General features: G+C 36.8%; 2 protein-coding genes and 1 pseudogene across 2 annotated transcripts; all 3 read left to right on the forward strand.

Annotated features, from left to right (window-relative positions):
• The first annotated feature begins 4,704 nt into the window (after positions 1-4,704).
• Positions 4,705-7,599, forward strand: LOC127182758 (cytochrome P450 2J4-like; annotated as a pseudogene).
• Positions 7,600-8,816: 1,217 nt separating this feature from the next.
• On the forward strand, positions 8,817-13,205 carry LOC127182753 (cytochrome P450 2J3). Its single transcript, XM_051138318.1, has 9 exons — positions 8,817-9,096; positions 9,574-9,736; positions 9,835-9,984; positions 10,065-10,225; positions 10,311-10,487; positions 10,580-10,721; positions 10,818-11,005; positions 11,112-11,253; positions 11,376-13,205. The coding sequence occupies exons 1-9, from the start codon at positions 8,905-8,907 to the stop codon at positions 11,549-11,551; spliced, it is 1,491 nt and encodes a 496-aa protein (XP_050994275.1). The 5' UTR covers positions 8,817-8,904; the 3' UTR covers positions 11,552-13,205.
• A 740-nt stretch (positions 13,206-13,945) lies between these two features.
• LOC127182754 (cytochrome P450 2J2-like) lies at positions 13,946-16,964 on the forward strand. Its single transcript, XM_051138319.1, has 9 exons — positions 13,946-14,386; positions 14,829-14,991; positions 15,073-15,222; positions 15,294-15,454; positions 15,538-15,714; positions 15,808-15,949; positions 16,037-16,224; positions 16,350-16,491; positions 16,596-16,964. The coding sequence occupies exons 1-9, from the start codon at positions 14,195-14,197 to the stop codon at positions 16,769-16,771; spliced, it is 1,491 nt and encodes a 496-aa protein (XP_050994276.1). The 5' UTR covers positions 13,946-14,194; the 3' UTR covers positions 16,772-16,964.
• The last annotated feature ends 3,973 nt before the right edge of the window (positions 16,965-20,937 follow it).

A 20,937-nucleotide genomic window follows, 5' to 3' on the forward strand; every position in this document is an offset into this window, starting at 1 on the left:
CAGGACAACACTAAAATAGTAACTATTTTGAAAATGAGGAGCACATGTTTCCTATTTTTCTACAACTCCAATTAAAAGTTGGGGCGTTTTGTGAAATGCCATAAAATCAAGAATATGTCATTTGTTATCTTTAGCCTTTATTTAATTGACTTAAGTACAAAGAAAAAAATCCAATGTTTTTTTACTGGCCAACTTAATTTTATTTTGTTAATATAAACAAATTTTGAGCCATGATCCAGCTTTACTTGCGAAGACTGAGAAGCTCCATTTATACCCAAACATGATACCCTCACCTATTCACCTGCTTGCTGTGTTTCAAAGCAGTTTATTTGGTTATTCTATAACCGTTTCACTTTTATTTTGCCTCTGTCTCAACTTTTTTGGAGTGTGCTGCATACTTCAAATAAATAAATAAATAAATAAATATTTTCTAAATAAATATGCTTATATTTACAAATTACTTTTAAGTTGGTCAGTGAAAACTTTGGAAATCTTTTCTTTGTACTTTTGCCAATTAAATAAAAGATAAATAAAAATCACAGATTTGATCATTTTACAAAATGTCCCAACTTTTCCAGAATTATGGTTGTACGTAGTTTTTTTAAGTAAACTTTGAAATATTCTCACAAAATCTGTTCTGTTCACAGGCTTGCAGTGCTTTTGACCGTATTTTAGCGAAAAGAACGTGCCAAAAGTGTAAGTGCGGAGAAATGTTATTTTGCGAAAGCATGAATCTGCAGTTTCACAATACATGAATTACACTTACGAGTAACAGTAAAATGCTGCAAATCTTTTTTTTCTTACGCTTGAAACGCGATTTACACTTTTACAAAGCTTCTCTTGCGCATGCAAATTTAATTTACGCTTATTGTCTTATGTACACTTGCACAACACGTACTCTTCACATGCAAATCTTTAAGGCATTATTTTATCTCCATAGGTTATTGAGCGGAAACAGCAGCGCTAATCGCGTCATAAAATTGACGAAAATGAAGCGCGGTTTGTATTTAACTACAAGCTTAATCAGCTAGCTATATCCAAAACATAAACATATTACAGTTACAGTTTCAACAACTCGGGGTGTGACGCAGTTGTAAATATTCCTGTCTTCTCAGAGCCTTATGATTCCAGTGGATATGGGTCATAATGTTATGGACTTGAATATGGAACTGTCAGCCTGTTTGGATTTCCCACCCATCCTCCCTCAGTCACCTCTGCTTCCTGTCAGCACCTCTGCTCACCCTCAGCTCACCATCTGTGTGGTGGGTTCGCCGCGGGTCTGCCAGTCTCCATCGGTGTCATGGTTGGAGGATCCCTCATCGTAGCCTCCAGCCTCAGAGTCCTGGACTCCGCCTCGGCCCTCCGGCCCTCCGACCCTGCGGCTCCACCCCGGCTCTCAGCTCCCTCGTCTCCACCGTCGCCCGTCAGTCCACCAGCTCCACCGGGCTCCATCGTCCCTCCGGCTCCGCCCTGGTCAGTCGTCGCCCCACCTTCGCCTCGGGACTATCCTCCTCCGGCTGCGCCTCGTCGCTCCGTCCCACCGGCTCTGTGGACCTCCTCCCTCCCGCGGGCACAGCCTCGGTCCTCTGTCGCTCCGGCTCCGCCGCGGACCTCCAGATCTCCGTCTCCGCCTTGGTCGCCAGAGCCTTGGGCTCCGCCTGGGCCCTCCGGATCCTCGGTGTCGCCAAGGATCATCGGCTCTCCGTCTCCGCCTCGGGCTCTACCGCCACCTGCTCCGCCTCCGTCGGTCGGCCCCATGGAGTCGTTAGCCTTTCCTCCACCATGGCTCCTCCCTCCATCGGCTCCACCGTGGGGTTCCATCATGGCTGCGATCTGGGTCTCCTGCTCCAGCCCCCTCCTGTCACCTCCTTGGCTCCTCCCTCCGTCATCACCTCCATGGACTATTCCGTCACCTGGCTCCTCCTGCTCCAGCCCCCTCCTGTCACCTCCTTGGCTCCTCCCTCCGTCATCACCTCCATGGACTATTCCGTCACCACCCTGGACTCCATCTTTTGCCCTCGTCCCAGGAGTCCGTCCTCCGCCGAAGCCCCCTCCTAAGACTTGGTACATTTTGTTTCCCTGTTTATTTACAGATAATGTACTCACCCCCTTGTCATACAAGATCGTCATCCATAACGATTGGTTATTTTCATTAAAAAAATACAAATTAAATACTTTTTAGTCTCAAAAGCTTGTCTTGCTCTCCCTGAACCCTGTGTATTCTGGCTCAAGACAGTGAGTCGAAAAACTCCAATTGTATTTTCTCCCTCAACTTCAAAAATCATTTCAAAATCGTCCTTCATCACTGCAGAAGTACCGACCCAGTCTAGCAGGTGAGTACATTATCTGTCATTTTTTGTTCTGAAAGTGGAGTTCTTCTTTAAGAACATTTAAAATGATTTAAAAATTGATTTAAAATTAATTAAAACAGTTAAGAAAAAATTGATTATACATAAAATACAGTTTGTATATTGCTACATATATAAGGGTGCTATATAAAAAGTGTGTTCACCTTATTTGACAGTTCTTCATGGAAATGTTTTTGCATTGTCTGTTTTGAACAATTTTGTATTTTTGAGAACTGTATTATTAGTCTTCAGTTTTCAATTTAAAAATCTGTCAAGTGAATTGTAATTATTAAGTTGGGGTTACTGAATTTTTTCACGGCAATGGTTTCCTCAATTTAAGCAAGTAGACAATTCAAATTAACTTGATACTTTTAAGTTAAGTAGATGACACTTTTAAATTATCGCAATTTAATAAATTTAAGTTAGTCCAATTTAAAAATAGCTTTTTTTTTGTCAGGGTAACTCAGAATTGTCAAGTTCACCTAACTTATTTTTTTAAGTATATGCAATAAGTTTATTTACTCAATAATTTTAAGGCAACGGGTTTCCTCAATTAAAGAGTCCAGATGCAAAAGCCTCTAAGTACATCTGACGTTTTTTTTTTAAATTAGCATTTCTTTCTTGCTACTCTGTATATGTTTCTATGTAAGTACTGGTACTTCTGAATAAGTTTAGACTGGTATTTAGTGCATTTGAAGTGAAGGTACTTGATGAACATATACTGTGTGTGGAGAGCATTCACTCAGTATCGTTATCTCATTTTTGACCAAGATGGCTTTTAGAGGGTTTTGCACTGGAACTCTTCAAATTTTTTTAAGTCAACTTATCACTTTTTACAATGTACGTAGCACAGTGCTCATTCAGTAAATGAATTTTAAAATGTTAAAAAAGAAATGTAAAGAAGATGTAATATGCGCACATCCAAAAACTTTAGGCAGGTGCTCAATCACATGAAACATCTAACTATCAATAAACAAAAATCGGCACACCTTTACCGCTCTCAAAAATCAATTTGTTAAAACACTTTTAAAGTAATTTAATCACCCTTAAACTGTTCCAAACCTATATGAAATTCTTCTGCTGAACAACAAAAGATATTCTGAAGAATGGGTAACCATACAGCTGCTGGTCCCCAGTGACTTCCATAGTGCTCCCCAATACTATGGAAGTCAGTGGGACCATCAACTGTTTAGTTTTCAACATACTTCTTTTAAATTCCACAGAAAACTGAAACTCATATAGGTTTGAAACAACTTAAAGGAGAAGTCCACTTCCAAAACAAAGATTCACATATAGTGTACTTACCCCATTGTCATCCAAGATGTTCATGTCTTTCTTTCTTTAGCTGGTGCCCCGATTTTGAACTTTCAAAATGCAGTTTAAATGCGGCTTCAAACGATCCCAAATGCGGTTATAAATGATCCCAGTCGAGAAAGAAGGGTCTTATCTAGCATAACGATCGCTTATTTTCATAAAAATAATACAATTTATATACTTTTTAATGTCAAACGCTCGTCTTGTCTCACTCTGCCTAAACTGTTTTTGTTCCGGTTCATGACAGTTAGGGTATTTCAAAAAACTCCCATCTCATGTTCTCCCTCAACTTCAAAATCGCCCTATATCGCTGTTTTACCTTTTTTGTTAAGGGTGTTTGATCTTCTTTGCATCTTACTTCTGCAGCGATGTAAGATGAAGCCGCATTTAAACTGCATTTTGGAAGTTCAAAATCGGGGCACCATATCAGTCCATTATATGAAGAAAAATGCAGAAATGTTTTTCTCAAAAAAACATAATTTCTTTACGACTGAAGAAAGAAAGACATGAACATCTTGGATGACAATGGGGTGAGTACATTATATGTGAATCTTTGTTTTGGAAGTGGACTTCTCCTTTAATGGTGAGAGAACTATGACAGAATTTTCATTTGGGTGGATAGTTCCTTTTAACTTTTAGGTCAAAGTATTTAATAGCCTCATGTATTTTATTGTGGGGTGGTCATGGATTCTTTCTTTATAACCACCTATATGCAAAACTGCACTCTTTATGAGACTAATTTAGCTTTTTAAAAGTAGAAAAGCTTTACCCTTTATTCCTTTATTAAATAATGGCACTCTAAAAGGTGTTTAAGTAATTTAAAGTGTATATACAGTGAGATTATCTTATCTATTCTCATAAATCTAGATTTACACATACACATTGCTCTATAAAAAGCTGTATTTAACACCCTTGTCCAATGAATAAGTGTTACACAGCACATTTGGAGCCCTGCCCACTTCAAGCTTCCTGGCTCCGACCTATTTTATACCTGTTTGCACTTTAACACAGTAAACCTACCCAAGAAATCAAAGACGTGTCAGTCATGGACCTGTTGCAGTTTTACAAGTGGATCGATATCAAGAGTATTTTGATATTTTCGTGTGTGTTTTTATTGCTGAGTGATTATATAAGAAATAAAGCGCCGAAGAACTTTCCTCCTGGACCATGGTCTTTACCGATTATAGGACACCTTCATCATATCGACACCAGTAGGATTCATCTTCAGTTCTCAGAGGTAAATAGCTACAATTTCAGCTATATCTAAACTAAATAAAGTGGCTGCAAACAGCGTCAGTCGCCTAGAAAGCAACGAAAACAACCTGCTTTACATGAGCTTAATCAGCTAGCTATATCCACAACATAAACATATTACAGTTAACTTACAGTTGCTAAAACGATAAAGTGAAACAACTTGAACTCCGATGTTCCCATGAGCTTTATGTTCCTCATATTTATGGCAAATAATTAAGTGTATTATCAGGGTAGCCCTGGGAACAGATATGATGCCGCAGTAACAATGTGTTACGTAATGCAATGATATCCTAAATGTGTAAAATTAATAACAGTGATAATAACGCATAAAGAATTGAGTTTTAATTTCTAAATAGTAGATAACATTATATGCTGTTATTTCAGGAGCTCTGACAACAAATCATGTTTTACAGTTTGCAGAAAAATATGGCAAAATTTTCAGCCTCAAAATTGGACCAAGATTTGTGGTGTTGGATGGGTATAAACTCGTGAAGGAGGTGTATTTACAGCAAGGTGAGAACCTTGCTGATCGACCTATGTTACCTTTATTTACTGAGATCATTGGAGATAAAGGTCAGTCTAGTATCTGAATGCTAAATTGGTAGTTTAACATGTCACCACAGATGATCAGTAATCAATTAAGTTTAAAGGGTCTGTTCTGTGAACAGGTTTAGTTGCTGCCAGTGGGTATAAATGGAAGCAACAGAGAAGATTTGCACTCTCGACTCTTCGAAACTTTGGATTGGGAAAGAAAAGCCTGGAGCCGTCCATCAGTCTTGAATGTACCTTTCTAAATGAGGCCATTTCAAATGAACAAGGTATTTACTGAGGTTTGTTTACTGGAAACAACTGAAAATGACTTTTGAAATCGAAAGCACAGTTTTGTACTGTTCCAGGTCGACCATTTAAACCTCGTTTACTGCTGAACAACGCTGTCGCAAATGTGATCTGTGTGTTTGTGTTTGGTAATCGGTTTGAGTACAGTGACAATGACTTCCAGTCTCTGTTGAAGAACATCAATGAAGCTGTGTATCTGGAAGGAGGCATCTGTGCTCAAGTAAACATTTTTTGTTTTAACATTTTTACATGATAATTTAGCTCTCTTTCACTGCTCAGCTTCTCTTTCTTTTTCTTTCTTTAGCTGTATAACATGTTCCCATGGCTCATGCGGCGAGTCCCTGGACCGCACAAGAAAATCAGTAGTCTGTGGCAGGAGGTGAATGCACACAGAGTGGATTATGATCCAACAAATCCTTGAGACTACATTGACTGCTTCCTTGCTGAGATGGAAAAAGTAAGACTTTTTTTAGAGGGCATCATTAATTGAAATGCCTTGGTAATAATAATGCATGGCTATTGAATTGAAATGCCTCTCAATCGTGTTGTTTAGCTTAAAGACGACACCGCTGCTGGGTTTGATGTGGAGAACTTGTGCATCTGTACTCTGGATCTGTTTGTAGCGGGAACTGAGACCACCTCCACCACTCTGTACTGGGGTCTTCTCTATATGATAAAATATCCTGAGATACAGGGTGAGAGCTTATTATTCATATGCACATAAAACATGGTATATACTCAGTCTCCGTTTTGTCAGTTTTTATCTCTATTTTGTATATTCAGCCAAAGTTCAGGAGGAGATCGATCGTGTTGTTGGAGGGTCACAGCAGCCATCTTTATCAGACAAAGACAACATGCCCTACACCAATGCTGTTATTCATGAGATACAGAGGATTGGAAATATTTTCCCAATTAATGTGGCCCGGGCTACTGTGGAAGACACTCAGATAGGAGAATACTCTATTCCACAGGTTGGTCTAGTGATGTTTACTACATTCAGTTTAAGCATTTGCATTTTTAAAATGGACATTTATTTATTTTTAGAATCTATTAGTTTAAGCATATTAAGAGTGTAATATTACTTCTGTAGGGCACAATAGTGACCGGCAGTTTGACATCAGTGCTGTTTGATGAGTCCGAGTGGAAGACACCTCACTCTTTTAACCCGGGTCACTTCCTGGATGCTGAGGGCAAATTCAGGAGAAGAGATACCTTTTTACCTTTTTCTCTAGGTACGGGATAACTCTGTTTCCTTGAAAATAATACAAAGATATATGCTAACGGTTCTTTACAAGCTCCTATAAAAAGAAACCTATTATTACTACCATTTTTCTCATTTTTTTTAGGAAAGGAGTGTGTCTTGGGGAGCAGCTGGCACGGATGGAGCTGTTCCTTTTCTTCTCTTCTCTGCTGCAGCGCTTCACTTTCTCTTCACCAGCGGGTGTGGAGCCCAGCTTGGATTTTAAACTGGGGGCCACTCACTGTCCCCAGCCATATGAATTACGTGCAGTGCCACGCTAAAACAAGCAATACATCATAGGCTTGGCATGAAGCTTGAGCTTGAGTCTATGTCAAGGTTTTGTTTTGTGTGAATCTAGTAACATTTGGATGTAAATAGTCCTTTAAAAGGATCACCTTTAAAAGACTGTCCGAATCTGGAGTCATCAAGCACGGCATCAGCACTGGCATCTTTGTCTGATTTTATTTTGATTAGGTCCAGATTCCTCTGCAGTTGTTGTACATTGTAAAAGCAATAAAAATTCATTTATGCCATGCACCAGGCAAACAGTATATATTTAGTCTATTATCTGCCAAAATGCAGATTTGCCACGACACAATTTCTTACGCAAATAAGATTGGGAGGTATTAGTACGTTTGATTTAATTTATTCATTTATTTACAAAATAAAAATGTAAAAATTTATAAATGTATTAAAATAACTACATTATATGCATATTTACTTTTAAATTGAATAAATAAATAAATAAATAAAATCCTTCAGTCACTAGAGGTGACCAGGCCCCTCTGGCTCCCCCACAAGGTACACCCATGCAATACACATATCATTTCATACATTTCAGTAATTAAAAAAAAAAAAATCATGTTAAAAAAAATACATTTGAAGAAGATGTAATATGCACACATCAAAAAGCTTTAGGCAGGTGCTCGATCACATGAAACATTTCAACATCAATAAACAAAAATCAGCATACTGCCACTACTGCTTTCAAAAATCAGTTTATTAAAATCAACTCTTTCAAAGTAAACGCTCTGGGCCCCAAGGTGACCGGACAACCAGCTAAGGGCACGCGGGAGGTGCCAGGAGGCAGGGTCCAGGACAGGCAGTGGCTCGCCTTGCAGACATCTAAGCGAGCATTTATTCTACCTTACCATTTTAGATAAACTCATACACCTGACACATTTCTTCATTTTTCATACACCAAAGGAACAGGTCACCCAAAAATGAATATTCTGTCATTATTTACTCACCCTCAAGCTGTTTCAAACCTGCATGAAATTCATTCTTATGCTACACACAAAAGATATTTTGAAGAATGGGTAACCAGTTGCTGATCCCTATTGACTTTCATAGTGCCCCCATACAATGGAAGTCAGTGGGACCATCAACTGTTTAGTTCCCAACATACTTCAAAATATCTTCTTTTATGTTCCACAGAGGATAGAAACTTGTACAGGTTTGGAACAACCTGAGGGTGTTGATGGCATTTTTGATTTTTGGATGGACTATCCTTTTAACCTTGAGGTTAATGTATTTAATAACCTTATTTATTTAATGAAGAAGTGGAATCATGGATTATTTTTTATAACCAACTATATGTAAAAAACGCACTTTTTATAGTTGAAGACAATTGCTTTTTTGGAAGTCATTTTTAATTAATGATAATCGAAACGGGTGGATACATTATTTTAAGTGTATATACAGTGTATAGATTACTTTGTCTCTTTGAATAAATCTGGATTTCCACATACACATTGCTCTATGAAAGCTGTCCTCTTGTCCAATGAAAAAGTGTTCCCATACAGCTCATTTGGAGCCCTGCCCACTTAGATCTTTCTGGCCCGACCTCCTTTATACTTGTTTTCACTTTAACAAGGTAAAGCTACCCAAGAAACTTAGGAAGTGTCAGTCATGGACCTGTTGCAGCTTTACGAGTGGATCGATATCAAGAGTATTTTGATATTTTCGTGTGTATTTTTATTGCTGTGTGATTATATAAGAAGTAAAGCGCCGAAGAACTTTCCTCCTGGACCATGGTCTTTACCGATTATAGGAGACCTTCATCATATCGACAGCAGAAGGATTCATCTTCAGTTCACAGAGGTGAATACAATTCCAGCTACTGCAAACAGCGTTAATCACGTCGTGAAATTACTGACGCGATAAACTACTACACCGAAAAGAAACTGCTTTACATGAGCGTAGTTAGCTATATCCACAACATAAACATGTTACAGCTAAAGTTGTAAAAACGAAAACATATAGTTAAAGATGTCAAAACGATATACGTTCTAGTCAGAACGTGTAACTCGGGTTGTGACGCAGTTGCCGTAAATATTTTTTTGCCCCCAGAGCCTTAGGTTTTCCTTGTTTGTAATGCAATTTAGGGTCAGGGTATGTCAAGGGAACAGATAGGTTCCTGCCGTAACAATCCGCTAATGCAATAATATCCTGATCATGTAAAATGAATCAGCCTGATTAAAGTATACAGAATTATGTTAATTTCTAAATAGTAGATTATACATTTAACATGCAATCATTTCAGGAGCTCTGGTTCTGACGACAAATCATATTTTACAGTTTGCAGAAAAATATGGCAAGATTTTCAGCCTTAGAATTTTTGGACCAAGAATTGTCGTGTTGGATGGGTATAAACTCGTGAAGGAGGTGTATTTACAACAGGGTGACAACCTTGCTGATCGACCTATGTTACCTTTATTTTATGATATTGTTGGAGACAAAGGTAAGTCTTCTTATATCTGAATGTTAAATTGGTAATTCAACATTTAACCATAAATGATCAATAATCAATTAACTGTAAAAGGTCTGTTTTGTGAACAGGTTTAGTTGCTTCCAGTGGGTATAAATGGAAGCAACAGAGAAGATTTGCACTCTCGACTCTTCGTAACTTCGGATTGGGAAAGAAAAGCCTGGAGCCGTCCATCAGTCTTGAATGTACCTTTCTGAATGAGGCCATTTCAAATGAACAAGGTATTTACTGAGGTTTGATTTGACTACATTTACATTTGAAATCAGAAGCACAGTGTGATTAACAGCTTCTACTGTTCCAGGTCGACCATTTGACCCTCGCTTACTGCTGAACAACGCTGTTGCAAATGTGATCTGTGTGCTTGTGTTTGGTAATCGATTTGAGTACAGTGACAATGACTTCCAGTCTCTGTTGAAGAACATTAATGAAGCTGTGTTTTTGGAAGGAGGCATCTGTGCTCTAGTAAACATTTTTATTTTTTAAAATTTTTAAATGTTAATATTGCTCTCTTTTACTGCTCAGCTTCTCTTTCTTCTTCTTTCTTTAGCTGTATAACATGTTCCCACGGCTCATGCGGCGAGTCCCTGGACCGCACAAGAAAGTTTTTAGTCTGTGGCGGGAGGTGATTGACTTTGTTCGAGAGAAGGTGAATGCACACAGAGTGGATTATGATCCATCAAATCCTCGAGACTACATTGACTGCTTCCTTGGAGAAATGGAAAAAGTAAGACCCTTTCTTAGGGGAGCATCAGTGGTGGAATGCACTGGTTATAATAATGTAACTGAATTTAATTGCCTCTCTTTCATGTTGTTTAGCTTAAAGACGACACCGCTGCTGGGTTTGATGTGGAGAACTTGTGCATCTGTACTCTAGATTTGTTTGGAGCGGGGACTGAGACCACCTCCACCACTGTGTACTGGGGTCTTCTCTACATGATAAAATATCCTGAGATACAGGGTGAGAGCTTACTGTGAGAAACCATCTTAATGTGCAAATAACACATGGCATATGCTCACAGTCTTGTCTTGGACTTTCTCTGCGTTGTGTTTTCAGCCAAAGTTCAGGAGGAGATTGATCGTGTTGTTGGAGGGTCACGGCAGCCATCTTTATCAGACAAGGACAACATGCCCTACACCAATGCTGTTATTCATGAGATACAGAGGATTGGAAATATTATCCCAATAAATGTGGTCCGGGCTACTGTGGAAGACACTCAGATAGGAGAATACTCTATTCCAAAGGTTGGTCTAGTGACGTTTAATACACAATAATGCATTTTTGTAACTGACGCTTTTTTAGGCTCTGTTATAGTTTAAGCATAGTAAGAGTATCATTTTACTTCTGCAGGGCACAATAGTGACCGGTAATTTGACATCAGTGCTGTTTGATAAGTCCGAGTGGGAGACGCCTCACTCTTTTAACCCGGGTCACTTCCTGGATGCTGAGGGCAAATTCAGGAGAAGAGATGCCTTTTTACCTTTTTCTCTAGGTACAGGATAACTCTGTTTTCTTGAAAGTAATACAAAGGTATATGTTGACAGTTCTTTATAAAAGGCCCTTATGAAAATAAACCCATATTGATTACCCATCTTTTTTTTTTTTAATATTTAGGAAAGAGAGTGTGTCTTGGGGAGCAGCTGGCACGGATGGAGCTGTTCCTCTTTTTCTCCTCTCTGCTGCAGCGCTTCACTTTCTCTTCACCAGCGGGTGTGGAGCCCAGCTTGGATTACAAACTGGGGGCCACTCACTGTCCCCAGCCATATAAATTATGTGCAGTGCCACGCTAAAACAAGCAATACACCATACTATACCAAGCTAGTCGATTTGGTCAGTCACACTTTAAAAATTCATTTTAGCTTATCTATAGCAAACTTACAAATTACATAGAGCATGAATTTCTTGTGCAATGTCTAACAATAAACACTTTGAAAATAATTCACTATAAACTTGTCAACAGAATATCAAAGTAGGCTTTTATTGAACAAATTGAGGAGTAAATTTCTCACCCACTGCTTTAAAACAGATATTTGTTGGACCCGCACAATTGCAAGCACACAAGCAGTTTATATTGTAAAATCTATGTGTAGGTTTTGTTTTGTATAAATCAAGCAACATTTGGAAGTAAATCGTCCTCTTCCTGACATAAATGTAGAAGACTGAGCCGTTACAACGGAGCATCCTGCGGATCTAAAATGCATTAAAATAACTACATTGTCTGCATATTTACTTTTGAGTTGAAAATATAAATTAAAAAAAGTTAAATCTTTCAGTGGCTAGAGGTGGCCAGGCCCCTCTATCTCCCTCATATGGTACACCCAATCAATACACATAATTGTTATACATTTCAGTGTTGTTGTTTTTTTAGTTGTTAAAAATTTGTTTAAAAAAAATAAATTTAAAGACGATGTAATATGTGCACATACAAAAACTTTAGGCAGGTGCCAAATCAAATAAAACACCTCCCAGGAAGCACACATACATCTGCAAGATGTCTGTGAAAGATCACTTGATCTGGAAAGCATCTGTTGTGTACAAACATCTGACAGATGTCTTTAAGAAGTCAGTTTTACATACCTTCTAAATTATAAACATCTTAAAGACATCTAATAGACATCTATTTGACATCTGATAGGAAACGTCCAATAGACAAATTGCAGGTGAGCAAACACTCTAAAAAATGTGTTTTGCAGATGTAAAAATCAATTTAATTAAAATTAACACTTTTAACAGGCCTGTAGCCAGGGGGGGTTCGGGTGGTTCGAACGACCCACCCCTTCCAGCCAAAGGTCCAGAATTTATGTACGTTTTTTTTTTTTACTAGAGCAGATGCATTTACTCGCGAGCACTAAACAGCGCTGTGAGATCCAGAGTGAAGCGCTTGAATTCGATGAAGAGCACAATGACATGGCGATTTAAACAAATGAAACGGCGCTGACAAACAGGAGAAACACTGCGCAACGACAGTCAGAAATCAGAAATCATTTAATATGGATTACTTTTACTGTAATACTGACTGCACTATGGTATTGCGGCAGCATTGTGGGATATATCGAACTGTGTTATATTACTGTGTAGACATGTATTAAATCTAAAGGAGTTATAGAATATAATTACAGTATTTTGTGATTAATAGCGTTTGTGCATTTATACTAAGACCACTGTTCTTCATACAAATACCTAGAAGCCATGTAGTTCATTTTTATACCATTGAGGTGAATAATTATTATTAATAATTTCATCATATAACAATAAGGTTGTTACCATTTTTTACAGATGTTATTGTTTTTGATAATGAACATTATCTGAGCTGTAAATCAGGATATCAGTTTAATATATTACTAGACATCTTGCTTGTTCCATATTAATTCTATTTCTGCATGTCTTTAAAAAAGTAGCAAAAAGCCTTACATCTGATTTAAAAAAAAAAAAACCTGCATAAAATTTATTCCTTGATATTTGTAGTTTGAAAAGGAGGAAAGACTGCATAGGGCTCAGAGGTTGAAAGGGGCCCAGAATGGGGGCTCAGAAAACTCAGTGGAGGGTGTAGCATGGGTCAAGGAAGAACACAGTACATTCTGACCAGGGGTGGTTCTAAAATCTTTTTTTCAGACTGTCATCAACTTTTTTTGTTTGTTCAATTTGCACAATGAACATGGGTTGGACTTCTTACTTTTGAGTTCATACACCAAATTAATGCATTTCACTTTAAAATGTGTAAAAGTTTCTCCTGGGGGGGCATGCCCCCACACCCCCCTACAGGGACACACATCCTCCCACCATTTGTATAGGTGTCAGTATAAAGAATCTGTGAATTTATTGCATTTAAAATGTCATTCATTTCATGAACTAACTTATTGCTCTAGGTATTTGTGTATATTTACTGAACAAGGCGATATTTTGGTAAGCAGTCTGACAACATTGTAGTAAATATTTTTGATGAATCAAAAAATCATGCTTATTAAGATACCAGCAGACATGATAATACAGCACAAACTGGTGCATGACTAGTCACCAAAATGAAGTATTTGAACCGCATAGTTAAATACAAAATGGGTGGGGATTGAAAAAGGTCCACTTTTTGGAAAAAAAGAACCCTCCCTTTCGCTAGGCTGACTACGGGCCTGTTTAATGTAATTTACTCACCTTCAAGATGGTCTAAACCTGGATGAAATTCTTTCTTCTGCTGAACAAAAAAGATATTTTGAAAAATGGGTAACCATACATTTGCTATTTTGTGTCTTTTAATACATTTAGATTTCCGTTGCTCTATGAAAAAAGCTGTACGTAAACACACTTGTCCAATGAATAAGTGTTCCCATACAGCACATTTGGAGCCCTGCCCACTTAGAGCTTCCTGGCTCCGAGCTCTTTAATATTTGTTTGCACTTTAACACAGTAAACCTACCTAAGAAATCCGGTAAGTGTCAGTCATGGACCTGTTGCAGCTTTACGAGTGGATCGATATCAAGAGTATTTTGATATTTTCGTGTGTGTTTTTATTGCTGAGTGATTATATAAAAAATAAAGCGCCGAAGAACTTTCCTCCTGGACCATGGTCTTTACCGATTATAGGACACCTTCATCATATCGACAACAGTAGGCTGCATCTTCAGTTCTCAGAGGTAAATACAATTCCAACTATCGCTAAAATAAGTGATTTTGAAAATGCATGTTCTAGTGGTTATTGACTGGAAACAGCGGCGTTAATCGCGTCATAAAATTGGCGAAAATGAAGCGCGGTTTGTATTTAACTACAACACCGAAAAGAAACTGCTTTACAAGCTTAATCAGCTAGCTATATCCACAGCATAAACATATTACAGTTACAGTTTCAACAACTCGGGGTGGACGCAGTTGTTGTAAATATTCCTGTCTTCCCAGAGCCTTATGGTTCCAGTGTTTACAATAAAATTTAAGGTCGGGCGCAACTGCAATAATATCTTAAACGTAAAATTAATCAGTCTGAATAAAGTATAGAGAATTAAGTTCATTTCTAAATAATAGATAACACAGTGTGCTGAATATATCATTTCAGGAGCTCTGACAACAAATTATGTTTTACAGTTTGCAGAAAAATACGGCAAGATTTTCAGCCTTAGAATTTTTGGACCAAGAATTGTCGTGTTGGATGGGTATAAACTCGTGAAGGAGGTGTATTTACAACAGGGTGACAACCTTGCTGATCGACCTATGTTACCTTTATTTTATGAGATTTTTGGAGACAAAGGTAAGTCTTTTTGTATGAATGTTTCAACATTTCACCTTAAATGATCAGTAATCAACTATAAAAGGTCTGTTTTGTGAACAGGTTTAGTTGCTGCCAGTGGGTATAAATGGAAGCAACAGAGGAAATTTACACTCTCGACTCTTCGAAACTTCGGATTGGGAAAGAAAAGCCTGGAGCCGTCCATCAGTCTTGAATGTACCTTTCTGAATGAGGCCATTTCAAATGAACAAGGTATTTACTGATTTACTAAAAATGACATTTGAAATCAGAAGCAGTGTGATGAACAGCAACTTCTGTTCCAGGTCGACCATTTGACCCTCGCTTACTGCTGAACAACGCTGTGTCAAATGTGATCTGTGTGTTTGTGTTTGGTAATCGGTTTGAGTACAGTGACAATGACTTCCAGTCTCTGTTAAAGAACATCAATGAAGCTATGTATTTGGAAGGAGGCATCTGTGCTCAAGTAAACATTTTTATTTTAACATTTTTACATGTTAACTTTGCTCTCTTTTACTGCTCAGCTTATCTTTCTTCTTCTTTCTTTAGCTGTATAACATGTTCCCATGGCTCATGCGGCGAGTCCCTGGACCGCACAAGAAAATCCTTAGTCTGTGGCAGGAGGTGAGTGACTTTGTTCGAGAGAAGGTGAATGCACACAGAGTGGATTATGATCCATCAAATCCTCGAGACTACATTGACTGCTTCCTTGGAGAAATGGAAAAAGTAAGACCCTTTCTTAGGAGGGCATCAGTAAGTGGAAATCTCTGGTTATAATAATGTAACTGAATTAAATTGCCTCTGTTTCATATTGTTTAGCTTAAAGACGACACCACCGCTGGGTTTGATGTGGAGAACTTGTGCATCTGTACTCTGGATCTGTTTATAGCGGGAACTGAGACCACCTCCACCACTCTGTACTGGGGTCTTCTCTACATGATGAAATATCCTGAGATACAGGGTGAGAGCTGTGAGAAACTGCCTTCATGTGCACATAAAACGTGGCATATATTCACAGTCTTGGACTTTCTCTACATTGTGTTTTCAGCCAAAGTTCAGGAGGAGATTGATCGTGTTGTTGGAGGGTCACGGCAGCCATCTTTATCAGACAAGGACAACATGCCCTACACCAATGCTGTTATTCATGAGATACAGAGAATTGGAAATATTGTCCCAATGAATGTGGTCCGGGCTACTGTGGAAGACACTCAGATAGGAGAATACTCTATTCCAAAGGTTGGTCTAGTGACGTTTAATTCACGATAAGATTGTCAATTTAAGCTATTGTATTTTTGTAATTAACATTTATTTTTAGGCTGTATTAGTTTAAGCATAGTAAGAGTGTAATATTACTTCTGCAGGGCACAATAGTGACCGGTAATTTGACATCAGTGCTGTTTGATGAGTCCGAGTGGGAGACGCCTCACTCTTTTAACCCGGGTCACTTCCTGGATGCTGAGGGCAAATTCAGGAGAAGAGATGCCTTTTTACCTTTTTCTCTAGGTACAGGGTAACTCTGTTTCCTTGAAAGCAATACAAAGATATATGCTAACAGTTCTTTATAAAAGCCGCTATAATGATTACCCATCATTTTTTTTCACATTTAGGAAAGAGAGTGTGTCTTGGGGAGCAGCTGGCACGGATGGAGCTGTTCCTCTTTTTCTCTTCTCTGCTGCAGCGCTTCACTTTCTCTTCACCAGCGGGTGTGGAGCCCAGCTTGGATTTTAAACTGGGGGCCACTCACTGTCCCCAGCCATATGAATTATGTGCAGTGCCACGCTAAAACAAGCAATACACCATACTATACCAAGCTAGTCGATTTGGTCAGTCACACTTTATAAATTCATTTTAGCTTATCTATAGCAAACTCAAAAATTACATAGAGCAGCAGCAAGGGCGTGAGTCTGTCATGGCAACTAGATACAGCACACATGAATTCCTTGCACTATGTTTAGCAATAAACACGTTGAAAATAATGCACTATAAACTTGTTTGTCAACAGAATATCAAAGTAGGCTTTTTTTTTTTTGAGGAGTGAATTTCTCACCCACTGCTTTAAAACAGATATTTGTTGGACCCGCACAATTGCAGGCACACAAGCAGTTTATATTGTAAAATCAATGTCTGGGTTTTGTTTTGTGTAAATCAAGCAACATTTGGAAGTAAATAGTCCTCTTCCTGACATAAATGTAAAAGACTGAGCCGCTACAACTTAGCATCCTGCGGATCTAGAAAGCATTAAAATAAGTATATTGCATGCATATTTACTTTTGAGTTGAAAATATTAATTAAAAAAATAAATAAAAAGTTAAATCTTTCAGTCGTTAGGAGTAGCCAGACCCCTATGGCTCAAAAGGTACACCCATGCAATACACACAATTTCATATATTTCAGAATTATTAAAAAAAAAAATTAAGTTTGTTAGGCAAGGCAAGGTAAGTTTATGTATATAGCACATTTCATAAACAATACTAATTCAAAGTGCTGTACAAGAAATGCATAAAAATAATCAACAATAAAAACAAGAACTTTACAGGAGAAGTCCACTTCCAGAACAGAAATTTACAGATAATGTACTCACCCCCTTGTCCTCCAAAAAGTTCATGTCTTTTTTTTCTACAGCCGTAAAGAAATTATGTTTTTTGTTGAAATTATGTTAAACATTTTTCTCCATATAATGGACTGATATGGTGCCCCGATTTTAAACTTCCAAAATGCAGTTTAAATGCGACAGGAAGAAGGGTCTTATCTAGTGAAACGATTGGTTATTTTCATTAAAAAAATACAATTTTCATACTTTTTAATCTCAAACGCTCGTCTTGTCTTACTCTGCCTGAATTCTGTGTATCCAGCCTCAAGACAGGGTATGACAAAAAATCATATTTTCTCCCTCAACTTCAAAAATCATTTAAAAATCATCCTACATCACTACAGAAGTACCAATCCAGTCTATGCAAAGTTAACATACAAAGAAGATCAAACACCCTCAACAAAAAAGGTAAAACAGCGATATAAGACGATTTTGAAGTTGAGGGAGAACATGAGATGGGAGTTTTTCAACATACCCTAACTGTCATGAACCAGAAAAAAACAGTTCAGGCAGAGTGAGACAAGACAAGCGTTTGACATTAAAAAGTGTATAAATTGTACTATTTTTATGAATATAACTGATCATTTCACTAGATAAGACCCTTCTTCCTCAGCTGGGATTATTTACAACTGCATTTGGGATCGTTTGAAGCCGGATTTATCCTGCATTTTTGGAAGTTCAAAATCGGGGCACCATAGCAGTCCATTATATGGAGAAAAATGCTGAAATGTTTTCCTCAAAAAAACATAATTTCTTTATGGCTGAATGAAGAAAGACATGAACATCTTGGATGACAAGGGGTGAGTACATTATCTGTCAATTTTTGTTCTGGAAGTGGACTTCTCCTTTAAGAACATTTAAAATTATTTAAAAATTTATTTAAAATGAATTAAAACAGTTAAGAAAAAATTGATTATACATAAAATACAGTCCAATCAGTTTGTATATTGTATTAAGTGCTATATATATAAGGATGTTATATAAAAAGGGTGTGTTGACCTTATTTGACAATTCTTAATAGAAATGTTTTTGTGTTGTCTGTTTTGAACAATTTTGTATTTTTGAGAATTGTATTATTAGTCTTCAATTTTCAATTTTAAAATCTGTCAAGTGAATTGTAATTACTCATATAGAATAAGTTGTAGTTACTTAATTTTTTCAAGGCAACGATTTGCTCAGTTTAAGCAAGTAGACAATGTGGATTAGCTTGTTACTTGTTACAATTTAATACATTTAAGTTAGTCCAATTTAAAAATAACTTTTCTTTTGTCAGGGTAACTCAGAATTGTCAGCTCCGACCTCTTTTATACTTGTTTGCACTTTAACACAGTACACCTACCCAAGAAATCCAAGAAGTGTCAGTCATGGACCTGTTGCACCTTTACGAGTGGATCAACATAAAGATTTTTGATATTTTATTAGATACTAGTACTTATTTCAATAGTGACTAGTAACTATTCATTTGTTACTAGTAACAAATTTTCAATTTTACCATTAATTTCTATGTGATCTGTCATTGAGATATCAACTTTTCAGTTTTGACTAGTATGTATTCCAGTTGTGACTAGTACATAATTTTGTATGTACTAGTAGTTAAACATTAGGTACTAGTACTTTTTTTTAGACCTATTATTAGATACTAGTACTTAGTCATTACATACTAGTATTTATTTATTAGATACTCTAACCTATTAAACAGATACTAGTTCTTAATTATTACGTACTAGTATTTGTTCATTATATACTAGTTCTTATTTATTTGATACTAGTACTTATTTAATAGGTACTAGTACCTTGTAATTACATACTAGTTTCTATTTGTTACATACTAGTACTTATTGATTAGCAACAAGTATTTATTCAAAAGATACTAGTACACATTTATTAGATACTAGTACTTATTTGAAATGTTACTAGTAAGATTTTTTATTTTACTAGTAAAATGTTTAATTGAACTCTACTGTGGCCATTCAGACTAGTCATAACATAAGACAAGTAAAAAAGCAGATCTGACTAGTAAGATAAAAATAGTTTCTAGTAGTAATTATGAAAGATACTAGTGTCTAATAAATAAGCACTAGTACCTAATGAATAACTACTAGTATCTATTAAATAGTTACTAGTATCTGATGAATTAGTACCAGTATCTATTAAATAAGTACTAGTATCTAATGAATGCTTACTAGTAATATTTAAATAGATACTAGTCACTATTGCAATAATTGCTAGTCAGAAATGAAAAGATGATATCAAAAACAGAATAACTACCCTTCCCTGTTCATTTAGAGATATCTTTAACCTCATAAAGTACTAGTAAGAATGTATTTGGAGATATCTTCTATTAAAAAGATCATTACATAATCATGAGTACCTCTCCACCATCCAATCAGAGTCCACATGGTAATACAATACATTAATATGCTGAATTAATTTGATTGCTAAGTAGGGCTAAGTGGTTTTGTATGTTAGCCTACCTTGCTAATTGGTTATCATGAAAACACAAGGAAAGATTACAAACATGTTGTCCAACAAAAGTATAATGATATGTTTAGCCTAAATACACGTCACAACATTGGTCGAGTCTTTGAAATAACTTATTTTTGTGATCTGACATGGTTTTATTAAACCAAATGAGGCAGAAATCATGCCACTTTATATTATTCTAAACAGTGATAAAGGCTATGTCGGTTAGCATTGCATTTTAAATTTACTTTATTCTTATAAAAATACCCGAGATGGCTTGAAGAACACAGAAAGCCATATATTGTTGTGGTAATTGTTTATTTTATTAATGTTTCATCAGTAAAACGTCTATCTGCATGTTATTCAGCTACTAAGCTACATCTATACAGCAAAAGCTGAATTAATGTTTCTAGAACGTCATCAGTGAGTCTCACTTGTGGAGGGCGCTTGAGTATGAATGAAAAAGAAATTACATTAATTGAGTACTCATTATTGCTCACAAAACCCTGATATGGGTAAAAATAGCAAAGATAATGAAGAACTTTGAGGTAAAAATTTGCAAATCCTTATGTTTTTATCCAGTGTAAGTGTAATTTTTTTTTCTTTTTTCTTGCAGCTATTTTTATTATTGTATTTATTCGTAAATGCTTAAATATTTGCTTATATTATAGTGAAAAAGTGTTATTACATAAGTAATATTCCTTATTTTGTTTAATATTTCTATATAGAAATAATAACCATAATCATTATTAGTTAAACTGATATATAAAAACAACATTTTTGGCCAAATTGTGCAGCCCTACAAATACAGCACACCTGGTGTGTGTGTGTACCTGGTTTTTATCACGTTATGGGGACCAAATGTCCCACCAAGGATAGTAATACCAGTAATTTGA

Source organism: Labeo rohita, chromosome 20, assembly GCF_022985175.1.
Source record: "Labeo rohita strain BAU-BD-2019 chromosome 20, IGBB_LRoh.1.0, whole genome shotgun sequence".
NCBI lineage: Eukaryota > Metazoa > Chordata > Actinopteri > Cypriniformes > Cyprinidae > Labeo > Labeo rohita.

What these genes read in the sequence shown, in the direction of transcription:
- LOC127182753 (XM_051138318.1), top strand. Translation starts at nt 8,905, where the DNA reads ATGGACCTGTTGCAGCTTTACGAGTGGATCGATATCAAGAGTATTTTG. An exon ending in TTCATCTTCAGTTCACAGAG is followed by an intron (nt 9,097 to 9,573) that starts GTGAATACAATT and finishes CATATTTTACAG; the next exon opens with TTTGCAGAAAAATATGGCAA. An exon ending in AAAATATCCTGAGATACAGG is followed by an intron (nt 10,722 to 10,817) that starts GTGAGAGCTTAC and finishes TTGTGTTTTCAG; the next exon opens with CCAAAGTTCAGGAGGAGATT.
- LOC127182754 (XM_051138319.1), top strand. Translation starts at nt 14,195, where the DNA reads ATGGACCTGTTGCAGCTTTACGAGTGGATCGATATCAAGAGTATTTTG. An exon ending in TGCATCTTCAGTTCTCAGAG is followed by an intron (nt 14,387 to 14,828) that starts GTAAATACAATT and finishes TATGTTTTACAG; the next exon opens with TTTGCAGAAAAATACGGCAA. An exon ending in AAGGAGGCATCTGTGCTCAA is followed by an intron (nt 15,455 to 15,537) that starts GTAAACATTTTT and finishes TTCTTTCTTTAG; the next exon opens with CTGTATAACATGTTCCCATG.